Below are 13,132 nucleotides of genomic sequence, written 5' to 3' on the forward strand. Positions count from 1 at the left end.
CACACACACACACACACACACACGCACACATATCACTTCACGAATTTGAATGGCATACTTGGTAGAGGTCATGCTCATCCTGTATTGTTCCAATTTTAGTACATGTGCTGCTGAAGCAAGCACTACAAAACTTTTATCTTCAGAAAACAATATATTTCCTATGAAATCTATGCTACAGCTTTGTGCAACTTCATCTGTTTTTTTAATATTTATTTATTCCCTTTTGTTGCCCTTGTTGTTTTATTGTTATAGTTATTAGTGTTGTTGTTGTTGATGTCATCATTGTTGGATAGGACAGAGAGAAATGGAGAGAGGAGGGGAAGACAGAGAGAGGGAGAGAAAGACAGACACCTGCAGACCTGCTTCACTGCCTGTGAAGAGACTCCCCTACAGGTGGGAAGCCGGGGGCTCGAACTGGGATCCTTACATGGGTCCTTGTGCTTTGCATCACATGCGCTTAATCAGCTACACTACCGCCCAACTCCCCACAACTTCATCTGTTTTATAAGAGCTATTTAAATCCGATCTTATTTTTGACCCAAGATAACTTTTCATATTATATTTATATAGGTTCAGATCTTACAGTTGATCATTTTTTGTTTTGTTTTGTTTTGCTTATTTGTTTTGTTTTTTGTTTTCCAGAGCACTGCTCAGCTCTGGCTTATGGTGGTGCAAGGTATTGAACCTGGACTCTGGAGCCTCAAGCATGAGAGTCTCTTTGCATAACCATTATGCTATTTATCCCCTGGCCCATACAGTTAATTTTCAACAAAACTCATGACCTCAAAACTGATGCCTCAACTAGGAAATCAATATGAATTTTCATATTACAACTGACAACCTCTAACTCACATTATTACTAACTAGGTTTCTGTGGCCTTTTTAGCTTTGCCTGTCCTTTGTCAGAACAGGCAACTCCTAGTACTGCCTCTGAAGTTCCCTCAAGGTAGGCGGCAAGGGTCTGTACCATGAAAGAAAAAAACAAAAACAGAAACAATATAGAAAGGAAAAGAGGGGGTCAGGCAGTAGTGCACCCGGTTAAGCTTAAGGACCGGCCTAAGGATCCCGGTTCGAGTGCCCGGCTCCCCACCTGCAGAGGGGTCGCTTCACAAGCAGTGAGGCAGGTCTGCAGGTGTGTATCTTTCTCTCTCCCTCTCTGTCTCCCCTTCCTCTCTCGATTTCTCTGTCCTATCCAACAACAGCAACATCAATGGCAACAATAACAACAACAAGGGCAACAAAATGGGAAAAAAATGGCCTCCAGGAGCAGTGGATTCATAGTGCAGGCACCAAACCCCAGCAATAATCCTGGAGGCAAAAAAAAAGTAAAGAGGAGGAAGAAAAGAAAATACAATAAGGATTTTTTTTTTGTCCTAGTCTAGTCACTAAAAATTAAGGCCATTCAAAGAACAGAATACTTACGCACAAGAAATACAGCTTTTTGCTCCCGAGCTATAACCATGAGATCACTGGTTGGAGATAGGGATAAAACACAATCTTGAAGCCAGGAGGTTTTTTGTGTTTTCACAGTACTTTCCTCTTCTTCCTGTGGATTACAGTTATAGTTACTGACTTCCCAAAATACTGAGACTACTTCAAGTCAGTTTGTTTGCCTTAAGGATGAAGGAAGGAAAAATACATAAAGAAAGAAAGAGAGAGAAAGAAAGAAAGAGGGGGGAGAGGAAGAAATGGAGGGAAAGAAGGAAGGAAAGAAATCTTCTAACTAAAAAATGTCACCAGTGCAAGGGAGACAGCATAATATTTATGCAGAGACTCTCATGCCTGTGGCTCCAAAGCCCCAGGTTCAGTCCCCTGCACCACCATAAGCCAGAGCTGTGCTCTGGTTAAAAATAAGCAAATGAGTGAATCTTAAACATCTCTTATCAAAATGTCAAAGATGATCAGTAAAGGAATCGTGTGGAGTTGTAACCTTCTCATCCTATGAATTTTGTCAGTGTTTCCTTTTTTTTTAAAATATTTATTTTATTTATTTATTCCCTTTTGTTGCCCTTGTTTTATTGCTGTAGTTATTATTGTTGTTGTCGTTGTTGGATAGGACAGAGAAATGGAGAGAGGAGGGGAAGACAGAGAGGAGGAGAGAAAGACAGACACCTGCAGACCTGCTTCACCACCTGTGAAGCGACTCCCCTGCAGGTGGGGAGCCGGGGTTCGAACCGGGCTCCTTATGCCGGTCCTTGTGCTTTGCGCCACCTGCGCTTAACCCACTGCGCTACAGCCCGACTCCCAGTGTTTCCTTTTTATAAATAAAAATTTTTTAAAAAATACCACTCCCTTTCTCTGCTGTCTTTCCACAGATTGTCCCAGCTCCTATGGTAGCCCATCCAGTTCTGATTTTGATATTTTTTCAAACTTATTGCAGTAAAGGTCTTGTGACTTTCTGTCACCTTTACTCTGTGACTACACTTGCCACACCAAACTTTCCATCAAAGACTGTGTCTCCTAATATCACTCCTCAACTTCACATGTAGCACATCATCTCATCTATCACAAAGATGCCTGAATAATTACTTAGTCTTGCTCATGAAACTGGCAATGAGCAGCTAATTCAAAGCTAGTATAGTCAATCCTTGTCCTGTGTCTTCCCTCAAGTAATAGTAAGACTTAGCTCAAGATTCTGGTGAACAGATCCATGGCTAGCTATAAGGTAGAGAAGTTATTTTTCTGAGTCAAGCTTCCTCCAATAAAGTCTAATGTGGGAAGGAAAAAGATGAACTGCAGAGGCAGCAGGTCTATGTGGCATTAACAAAATTATTTATTAATAAAAATAAAGGAGGTGGTGGGGAAGGAGGAAGGGAGAGAGAGAGAGAGAGAGAACACAAACCACAGCACCACAATGGCACATGTGAAGTCAGGGATGGAACATGGGACCTCATGCTTGAGAGTCAATGTACTGCACCAGCTCCTGGACAGGATGCTGCTCTTACAGGATGTCTTCTGCAGTGAAGCCACTTAGTCATATCTGCTCTCTCTTGAGTGTTTACATTTTTTTTTATCTTAAGGAACATCAAGTAGCAATAAAGATTTTTCAGTCCAACTGTTTTCAGCCTCTTCTTCCCTCCCACTCCTGATAGTCAACACTCAAGACAGAGACAAGTGTTGCCCAAAATAATACCGTATCCTGGAAAACAATGTGGAGATGACTCAAAATATTAAAAACAAATCTACCATATATATGGTTCAGCAAGTCTTCCCCTGAGTATCTATCTGAGGAACACAAAACACTTACCTGTGTGTTTCACAGTGATTTTTCTAACAGCCGAGACTTGGAAACTACCTCAGTGACCAAAGACAGCCTTTCACTCTGGCCACTGGAAGGGCTGCCTGGTGCTCCCATGTAAACACTGCAGCAAGTGTGCTTGGGACAACCAACCAGCTAGTCAAACAGCCTCCATTCGCTTTTCAGAGCTTTCACCATAAGTTCCTCATTTGCAGTTCGTATTTCACTCACTGTGTTAACTCTCGGATATTTACACATCACTGCGGTGCCAGCAAACTCAGTATAATCAAGGGGCTGTCAGCACACTCACTGTAATCCTCAGTAGTTTACTACCTAAACCACAGAAGTAGTCTCTGTGCTCTTTAAACCAAGAGACTCTGAAGTGCTCTAACAACTCTGAAACATAAAAAGAGAATAAACAATACTGTAAATAGGTTTCTCTTTTTTTCTTTGTCAGCTAATGACACATGCAATAGCCAGTGTTTCACAAACTTTCCTTTGAAGTTAGTAACCCAAGGTTTCAAGACCTGGACGTGCTGGGATAGCAGGCAGTCTGACTTATATTAGATGTCCATGTGAGACCAAAGATGCAGGGCTGTTATAAAAGATGCTTTTCACTGCACTGCATATGATAGGGGGGAAAAAGGGGGGGTAGAATACTTAAATCACACTATACCTATATAATGAATTATTCCTTCAGAGAAAATAGAAGATCTTCACAACAGATGTAATTTGGAGGAGACTCCAAATCACATTAAATGGCAAAGAAAGAGGGAGGAGAACATATCAGTATGGAAGAATGGAAAAAGAAATTAACAAGTGTATTTTACTCTCATTCCCACTAGTCTTCTCAACTCCACTAAACACAACAACAACACTTTTAAAAAGGCAAAAACCAGTAAGGACAGAAAAGAACATGAGAAAAAAAAGCCATGCCATTTTGAGAGCTAGAAAGCAGACGGGGGCAGGTGGTGACTGATGCTACCGTCCCTAGGAAGCCAGCTTCTCGGCTGCTGGGAAGGGAAACTGAGATACAACACTAGTTGCATTGCAAAACCACCAACAGGCTTAAGCGGGTGCCAGGTCCTTCTGGAATGGAGGGCTGATCAGGAAGGAGATCAGTTGAAAGTGTGACTTAGCAGCAGTGAGGTCCTCAGCTCTCCCCACCACCTCCAGACCCTCCCATCCACCTTGCTATCCCCCAAGCTCCCATCAACAGTCAGCTCACTGTCCCTCCCATGGGCAGAAACCCAGAGACCATCACTAACAGAAGCTACCCATCAAGAATGCCTGACCAGGCAGACTTGAATGAAAACCAGCCCCTATGAAAAAGTGGTGGCAGACTCCATGGAGACAATAAAAACTAGGTCTCTAAAACACTTAGCACCAAATAGTGGTACCAAGACTGAGCCCTGGACTCCTTGCTGGCCTGTGGCCAAGATTCCAGGAACAATTCAAATACATCTTTGTTTGTTGGCATTTTGTTTTAACCAAGCTTCTCACACAAGCAAATCAACTTGTCATAATCTAGTAAAGTCCAAATATTGGCCTCTCACATCATCAAGCCCCTAAAAGAGACCAAAAAAAAATTCAAGAACAAAAAGTGGGAAAGGCAGAAAGGAAAGCTGAGATAGTCACATGAAGGAGGAGGAGGAGGAGGAGGAGGAGGAATGGGAAGAAGAAGAAGAAGAAGAAGAAGAAGAAGAAGAAGAAGGAGAAGGAGAAGGAGAAGGAGAAGGAGAAGGAGAAGGAGAAGGAGAAGGAGAAGGAGAAGGAGAAGGAGAAGAAGAAGAAGAAGGAGAAGGAGAAGGAGAAGGAGAAGGAGAAGGAGAAGGAGAAGGAGAAGGAGAAGAAGAAGAAGAAGAAGAAGAAGAAGAGGAAAGAAAACATGGATTAGACCAAGATTTCTGAAGTGCAGCACAATTATTTCTGAACTGGATGACTCTGCATATTTGGGGGATATGAACCTGTCTATGTGTCTCCCTGGTCTCTACTCACTAGATACACAACATCCCCCCACAAGTGTGACAACCAAAATTGTCTCCAGACTTTGTCAGCTGTCCCTGAAAGAAGTACATTGGTCCCAGCTGAAAATCCCTAGGCTAGGTTCAGCTTGGACTGAAGCTCTGAAAGGCCACTAACATAATGTGTGTTCCTGACACCAGAGGTTCAAGTCTCCTGAGAAGCAGTCTCAGGAGGGAGTCCTCTTCAGCGCCCCTGCTCCATCCTCCATTGCTGACACTATGGCCTATTTACATAATTATTGTTTTGCCTGATCTATCTTCTTTCTACCTCGAGACCCGCCCTGCCTGCAGGGTATTAATTAATCCCACCAGCTAAAACCTTCGCAACAGTTGCTAAGGGAGTGTCTACCATTAGCCCGCTCTTTCCTTTTCTCCATCCCCTTTCCTAGCCATTTCCTTTTCCAACTTGTCACTTCCAGTTTTGAAATATATAAAAGCGTGGTCTCTGATCAATAAAGACGCATTGCGTTCTGCTCTGCTATGAGTTCCTGGTTCCTCTCCTGCATTGCTGAGTAAGCAGCAGCCCAGGTTGGCTCCAGTAGCGTTCTCTCCAACCCAGAGAGCACGTGCCCGGGAAGAAAAACCCTCACACTAGTCCTGCACCCCTTCACTTGAGGAGAGGCTCGTGCACTGCCTCCAGCCACCCGAGTACCCTCCTTCTGCTCTGGTCAAGCCGGGCCTTATGATTCTCGTGTAGGAGAGGCACTAGCCGCTAAATAACATGAAAACACAGCAAAAGATTTTCAAGTGTTATTCCAAATTATCAAAGCTCTAAACTCTCTAATCTGAGCATGCTATCCTCTTTTTCAGTCCACAAACAAACATTTCACTGGGGTTTTTATCTGGCCAGAGTGTGTTCATTCCCTGTTAACATGCTCCATCATAATTGTCTCTACAAGCCATTATACCACTTTCTAAATACAGGAGGAACCCATTTCTAAATTGCTTTAGAATGGAAATTTTCTATGCTGCCTGCCTTTAACTGAGGATCTCAACCCAGAACCTTCTGTGCTTTCTGTTCCAGAAACCTTGACCAGGGAAATCCTTGATTCAATACTTCCTGGTGCATGACCCAGAAAGGAAACAAAGTTCCTTAAACCTGCCTTGCCAGTTAAAAATAAGCCTTATCCAGATTTTTCTCAAACTGCTTTGACTCCCATTACAGCACGAGGCTCAGCAAAAGAACCCCTTCTACCACTTCTTTTCCAAAGTAAACAATAACAAATACATATATGTAAATACACATATATACATGTACCTGTATATATGCATATACCATATACATATCAATGTCTGCATGTATTAGATATGCATATAATATGTATATATAATTAAAGTCATGAATACAGAAACACAGCAAAATGAGTTATTATTATAGGGCCACTAATCAGTAGATGTAGTGTGGTTATCTTCTCATTTCCTGAACCAGACACTATCCTGCCCACTTAACATTAGGCTGGCACAGAAGCAGGTCTTCATTTTGTCTTTCCTTCCAGCTTGAAAGACTCTTGTTTGCCTTTTCAATCCTTTACTATATTTGCTTATGGGCAAGTAGAAAAGCCTAAAGCTTATTCCTCCACTTGTACACACTAGAGATATGCCTGACTTGCAGCTAACACTTAAGGCCTTGTTACAGAATGAACTGTGTGCCCCCATCCCCCAAACTTCAATGTGACTTTATTTGAAAATGGGACCTTCAGGGCTGGGTGGTGGCACAGCTGGTTGAGTGCATATGTTACAATATGCAAGGACCCAGGTTTGATTCCCTGGTCCCCACCTGCAAGGGGAAAGCTTCACAAGTGGTAAAGCAGGGCTGCAGGTGTCTCTCTGTCTCTCTCCCTCTCTATCACCCCATTCCCTCTCGATTTCTACCTGTCTCTATCCAATAAATAAATAAAGGTAATTTTTTTTTTTAATTTTAAAAAAGAAAAGAAAACGGGACCTTCAAGGAGGTAATTTCAATGAATGACATAGGAGCAGGGCCTTAAACTGATAAACATGGAATCCTTGGAAGTAGTTCTAGCGCTTTCTCCTGTGCAGAGGAAAAGCCATGTGAAAACACAGTAAGAAAGTGCTGAGCAGGAAAGAAGTAGGTCACCCCAGAAACCAGCCTTGGACTGCTGCCTTCCCAAACTGAGCAAACAAGTATCTGTTGCTTAAGTGACCCATTCAGTTATAATGGCAGAGCAGATGGACACAGACATGAAATATCTACAGGAGCAGGGATATTTATCTTCTTCTACAATGGAAGTTAAACTTACTGTGCAAGTGAAATGTTACCAATTTGCCACGGGTTGACAATATAAATTTCACGAGTACCTTGCAACTCTGTATGTGTATGAGCCTCACCATACCTACCACCAAACTTCTAGTACCTTGAAGAACAACCTTCTCTATCTTATTCTTCCACCTTATTCACCTCAGCCTCTGAAAAATCACCACAACACTCCCAGAATCTAAGAGTTACTTTTGTTGTGATTTGTAACTTCATTTGTAGAAGCCACAATGGAAATTCTCAGCTTACTAGTGTCACAGATGCATACTATCTTGAACAAGGTTGATGATGTTGATAACAGGCAAAAACTAGATATTCTGATTCATGTTATCAGCACCAGCTAGTCCTACCTTCTTCATTTAAATTTTTATTATAGTTGACACCTTAGAATCAGAAAAAATATAAAGAGGCTTTCTCTTTCCTTGAAAAGCCTTGTCTAGACCCCTGGTACTAAGTCTATAAGGGCTTTCAAGTCTTTTACCTCCTTCTGCCACAAAACAAGGAACTCTTAAGAGTGAAGAAACTTGTGGAGTAAAAAGCACCCTGAAACTGGTGTTTTCTGCTGGTCTCCAGATCAGTGTTCAGACAATGGCTACTGCACTCTAGTTCAGTGATTCCTGAATACATTAGGCAGCTCCCTAAACACCAATACACAGCACCTTCCAAGCACCAGACCCAATGATAAGAGACGTCCACGGTCCATCGCAATAACCACAGCCCAAAGCTTCTCTTGTTGGGAGAAGCCCGTCATTGTCTTCACACTCAGGGTGCCTTGACACAACCATAAACTGACTTCACGACATCTCTCTTTCTGTTGTATGTTTCATATTGGTTTGGTCTCCTTCCCCCCACCTCTAGGAGAAACTGGTTTGGCCCCTGCTAGTTTCGAGCCCTCTTTCTCCCCGCCCCCTATGCTAAGGAGGCCCAGAGTTCCAGCGGCAGCCGCTGGAGGAGAAAAATGGAGAAGCACATGGTGTGTTGATTTGCCCGCTCGCTCGTGAATAAAGACTAAACTTCAGATTCTCTGCCCAGCCGTGTGTCCTCAAGTCTCTGTCTCTGTCTACCGCCGCGAAGCTAGCCCGGCCTGCTGGAGCCCCTGAACTCTAACGGCTGACGCCCCCGAATTTTAACGACATCTTTCAGAACTGGACTCGTCTTTGGTGTGGACAAGGCCAGCCACTGAGACTATCAGGGCAGGCAGCCTTGAGATTGCCGTCTGTTCCCAAAAGGTACATTTCTGGTTTTTGGAGGAACCAGGGCCTCACAGATGTACAATTTCATGGTTCCACTACACTATCTCTCCAAGCTCTCCAAAAACTTCCTTGTGCTGCATTATATCCTATGTAATATATCCCAGCTCTCCAGGCTCTCTGAAGTAGTTTCTGTTCTGAATGTCCCTTTGGAGCTTGTCTATAAATCTTTATTGTATCTGCTTCTTACAGCATGGTGCTCTTTCATTCTCCGCCAGACCTACTACTTTTGTCTTCTCTACTCCAATAAATGACACATCACCCACCCATTGCTCAAGTAAATACCATTTAAAAGATTTTTAAAAACAGATATTTTTGAACAGAGACAAAAATAAAGAGAAAAATACCCATAAATGTTTCATAGGAAGTATGATGTATTCTTCAGGGAATATCACTCACACTTTGTCAATTCCACACCACAGCCCAGGTGAAAGAAGTTGATTCTTGATGTTCCGTTTTTCCCCTCATCCCTCACAATCAACTCAGGAAAAGTCTGGCTGTTATTTCTAAAATTTATCCCAAGTTCATCAGTTTCTTATTTTCATAAATACCACCTCAATGCAAGCCACCATCATTTCTCAACTCAACCATAACTGCCTCCTAATTGGACTCTGCTTCTACTTAAGTCCCCTGTTTCAATATATTCCAAAGAGCAATCAAGAGGAACTTTAAAAACCAGAAATCAGATATTTATCTTTTTCTCACATCTTGAGGCAAGCTCCAAAAGCACAAAGCCTGATACCAGAACTGCTTACTTTTCTAACCTCAAGTCATAGCCATGTCCAGTCCTCAAGAAGGAAACACAGAGTCCTCCTGGTGTCCTGCCAAGTTCCGAGCCCAATCCTGTCTCAGGGCCTCTGCAGGAGCTGTTGCCCTCCCTCCCTTAGAATCTTCATCTCATTAACTCATGTTGTTTTTCAGATCTCAGCTAAATGTCACATCCTCTGAAGATCTCTCTATCTGTAACAGTCATCTAATCACTTGTTAATATATCACCACTGGAATTCTCTGTAACTATTACCACCAGCCTATGCTATTTTGAGCTAAAAACACCATCTGTGCTCATAAATATCCTTACTACGTAGCCCACCTGAAGTCAGATTCCTCTATTACGCAGAGATGAAAACAATCTAATATTTACCTGTACTTTGTCCACCTTAAGCACTGTTATCTCTCCAGCACCTAGAAAATGCCTAAAACACGCTGGGCACTTAACAAATTTTTATTGAATAAGACAGAGCCTTATTCAATAATAGATAATTAAGGAGAAATAATCTGAAATAAATAACCTTTATGTTCTCCATAAAGGCCACTTAGCCATAAAGTCATCAAGTTCCTTAAAAAAAAGTATCATTCTGGGAGTCGGGCAATAGTGCAGCAGGTTAAGCGCATGTGGCGCAAAGTGCAAGGACCAGCTTAAGGATCCCGGTTCAAGCTCCCAGCTCTCCACCTGCAGGGGAGTAGCATCACAGGCGATGAAGCAGGTCTGCAGGTGTCTTATCGTTCTCTCCCTCTCTCCATTTCTCTCTATCCTATCCAACAATGACAACAACAATAATAGTGTAACTATAACAATGAAACAACAAGGGCAACAAAAGGGAATACTTTTTTAAAAAGAACAGATGTCATCTTAAGTACTATTATGCAAGCATAAACATTAAAAAAAAGGTTTTTTTAAATGTCAGTCTAACACTGATATATGTAACCATCATTAGGAAATGCCATTATCAAAAAGCATGCACATACTTATAAAGACTTACAGGTTCCTGGACTTCAGTTTCTTCCCATGCTCCCCAGTTGTCATCTTCCCAGCCTGTTGATTTACCTGTTTAAAAACATGAAAAGGGATTATATAAAACATTAACTTCAAAACACTTTTAAAGCTAATTGAATCAGTCTCTGACAAGCAATATGTATTATGTAATTATTTCTTTAAATATTAGATATCACATTTATCCACATTAAAATCAAACTGCAAAGGTGACTTTAAAAAATCTTAAATACTTGTTATTTAAGGTAGTAAGCAAATTAAATATACACAGTAACAAAAGGCACACCTAAAACTTCACCTTCAAACCTTAGGAAATGATTTGGTTTTTGATAAAAAAAAAAAAAGGGTTTTTTTGTTTGTTTGTTTTAGTTTTTACATTTTGAGACCAAGAGAGGTCTGCTCCACCCTTCCTTGATACTGAAAAGACATGGGTATATCCTCTTCAACTAAAATAAGATGCTTGATAAATTCTGCAAAAGAAATTAAAATTTTCAGCTAGGTTTGGAGAGTAAGACCTCTTATATTTCTCACATTAACTGCTTTTAAAATATATTTATCTTTGAATTTATTATATGAAACCACATAAGGAAATAAAGTCAGCATTTTTGAACAACTACTTTGAGAACATATATGTATATATACACACACATATACATTTAACTCCAATTAAATTTTTAAAAACATATAAAAAGTTCAAATTAATGACCCAGAACCAAACTACCTAGGTTCAAACCCCAGCTCCAATATTTACTAGCTCTGTATTGTCACCACAAAGCCTTGAAGGTAGTTGCACCTACATCTAGTAGGCTGTCATAAGGCTTGATTTTAGATAAGGGCTCAACACACAGTAAGCTCTCAATGTGAGTCCTCAAGATCTAGTCACTAAAACACTGTACAATATAAACAAAAGATTGTACTTAAGTCAATCAGCTTCACAATCCTGGGAAAAATCAGTTCAAAAGATAGAACTGAACTTGTATCTAAGATGCTTATATTTGGAAGGAAGCACACAGAACATTCCCTTACATGTAAGGTTTTAAGAGTTGCTAAAATCAATTATATATAGATGATTTAAAAAAAATTAATAACACAGGTCTGTTAGTTGGAATTACTGCCCAAGGAGGTCTCGAAACTTTACATCAGGCTCAACCTGACGCTGTTAACTGGCTACGGAAGAAGGGCAAACGCTAGAAGAAGAAGTGCCCAATTAGGTTTGGAGTAGTATCTCGTCTTTGCTACTTAGATACCAAACAACTACTTTCTAATATGCCAAGCACATTGCTAGGCATATATTACATGAAATAGTACTATCCTGAAATAGTACTATCACATTTGATTAACACCACAAAATTTATAGGAAGCTTCGCATACACATCAATTAAGCAATTTAACAATTGCTCTGCTAAGTACTATGTGCCAAATCCTATAGTAAAAAGCTGAAAACAAATACAAGCATGCTTCTTGTCCGTAAGAGTTCTACATCTATTCTCTTGGGTAAGTGTGACTGCTTTGTCACGTGCACAACACAGATTTAAGTCTAGTCCCTACTGCATTGGTGGGAGCTTCACTGCTATGGTGTCTCCTCACCCCCATCTCTATCTGAAAATTTTGGCCTGGAGTGGTAAACTCCTGCAACAACAACAACAAAACTATTCCTGACACAGAGCAGGAGATATTATATAGGACACTGTTAAAAAGAAAACAAGAATGACACACATTGAAGAGCATTCTCTTTCCCTGAACTGGAAGAATAAATACTATTAAAATTATCAGGAAGAATAAATACTATTAAAATTAACATTTTACCAAAAGCAATCTACAGCTTCAATGCAATCCCTATCATCAGTCTAATGATATTTTTCAAGGAAATTAAACAACTTGTGCAAAAATTTGTATACAGCCACAATAAGCCACAATAAGCCATAGATAGCAAAAGCACTTGAGAAAAAGAGAGGGGGATGGAGGTATCACACTTCCCCCATCTTCAGTTTATACTACAAAGCAATAGTGATTAAAACGGCACGGTACTGCAATAAATATGGACACTTGGATCAGTGGCACAGAAATGAGTCCACATATATACAGCCACCTAATATATGGCAAAACAATTCAGTGGGGTAATGGAGGACTCTTCAACAGATAGTGCTGGGAAAATCAGACAGCCACATGCAGAAAAGTGAAACTAGATTTCCACTAAACACTATGCACCAAATAAAAATGGAATTACCTTGTGACCCAGCAATATCACTCTTGGGCACTTATCCAAAAGACACACAGTCATTAATTCAAAGGAACCCATGCACCCTTCTGTTCATAGATGGTTATTCACTCATATGTGGCATCTAGAGAACTGAAATACATGAACTTGCAAAAAAAAAAAAAAAAAAAACTAAAAAAAGAAAGAAACCCATTTCTAAGACTTTGTGAGAAATGGTGGTTATGTTATTTTAGGGAGATGTAGAAGGGTGGGAACACAGGTCCTTGGTGGTGGGTGCACCGTGGGACTATACCCTATAATCTTACAAGCTTGTAACCCACTACTAGTCATGAAAAAAAAAGTAGCTAGGAAGGGGA

General features: G+C 40.8%; 1 protein-coding gene and 1 non-coding gene across 2 annotated transcripts in view; both read right to left on the bottom strand.

Moving 5' to 3' along the window:
* The window catches only part of RAB3GAP2 (RAB3 GTPase activating non-catalytic protein subunit 2), a 57,818-nt gene extending 47,194 nt beyond the window's left edge, over window positions 1–10,624 (bottom strand). The window contains exons 1-2 of the mRNA XM_060178460.1: window positions 10,548–10,624; window positions 1,423–1,546 (exon numbers count right to left, since the gene is read on the bottom strand). Of these exons, the coding sequence (XP_060034443.1) occupies window positions 1,423–1,462 (40 nt within the window). The 5' untranslated portion in view covers window positions 1,463–1,546; window positions 10,548–10,624. The remainder of the gene's footprint in view (window positions 1–1,422; window positions 1,547–10,547) is intronic.
* On the bottom strand, window positions 22–123 carry LOC132534787 (U6 spliceosomal RNA). The gene has a single exon (XR_009546488.1). It is a non-coding gene; the product is annotated as a U6 spliceosomal RNA (small nuclear RNA).
* Window positions 10,625–13,132: the final 2,508 nt, after the last annotated feature.

Source organism: Erinaceus europaeus, chromosome 19 (genome assembly GCF_950295315.1).
Source record: "Erinaceus europaeus chromosome 19, mEriEur2.1, whole genome shotgun sequence".
NCBI classification, from domain to species: Eukaryota; Metazoa; Chordata; class Mammalia; order Eulipotyphla; family Erinaceidae; genus Erinaceus; species Erinaceus europaeus.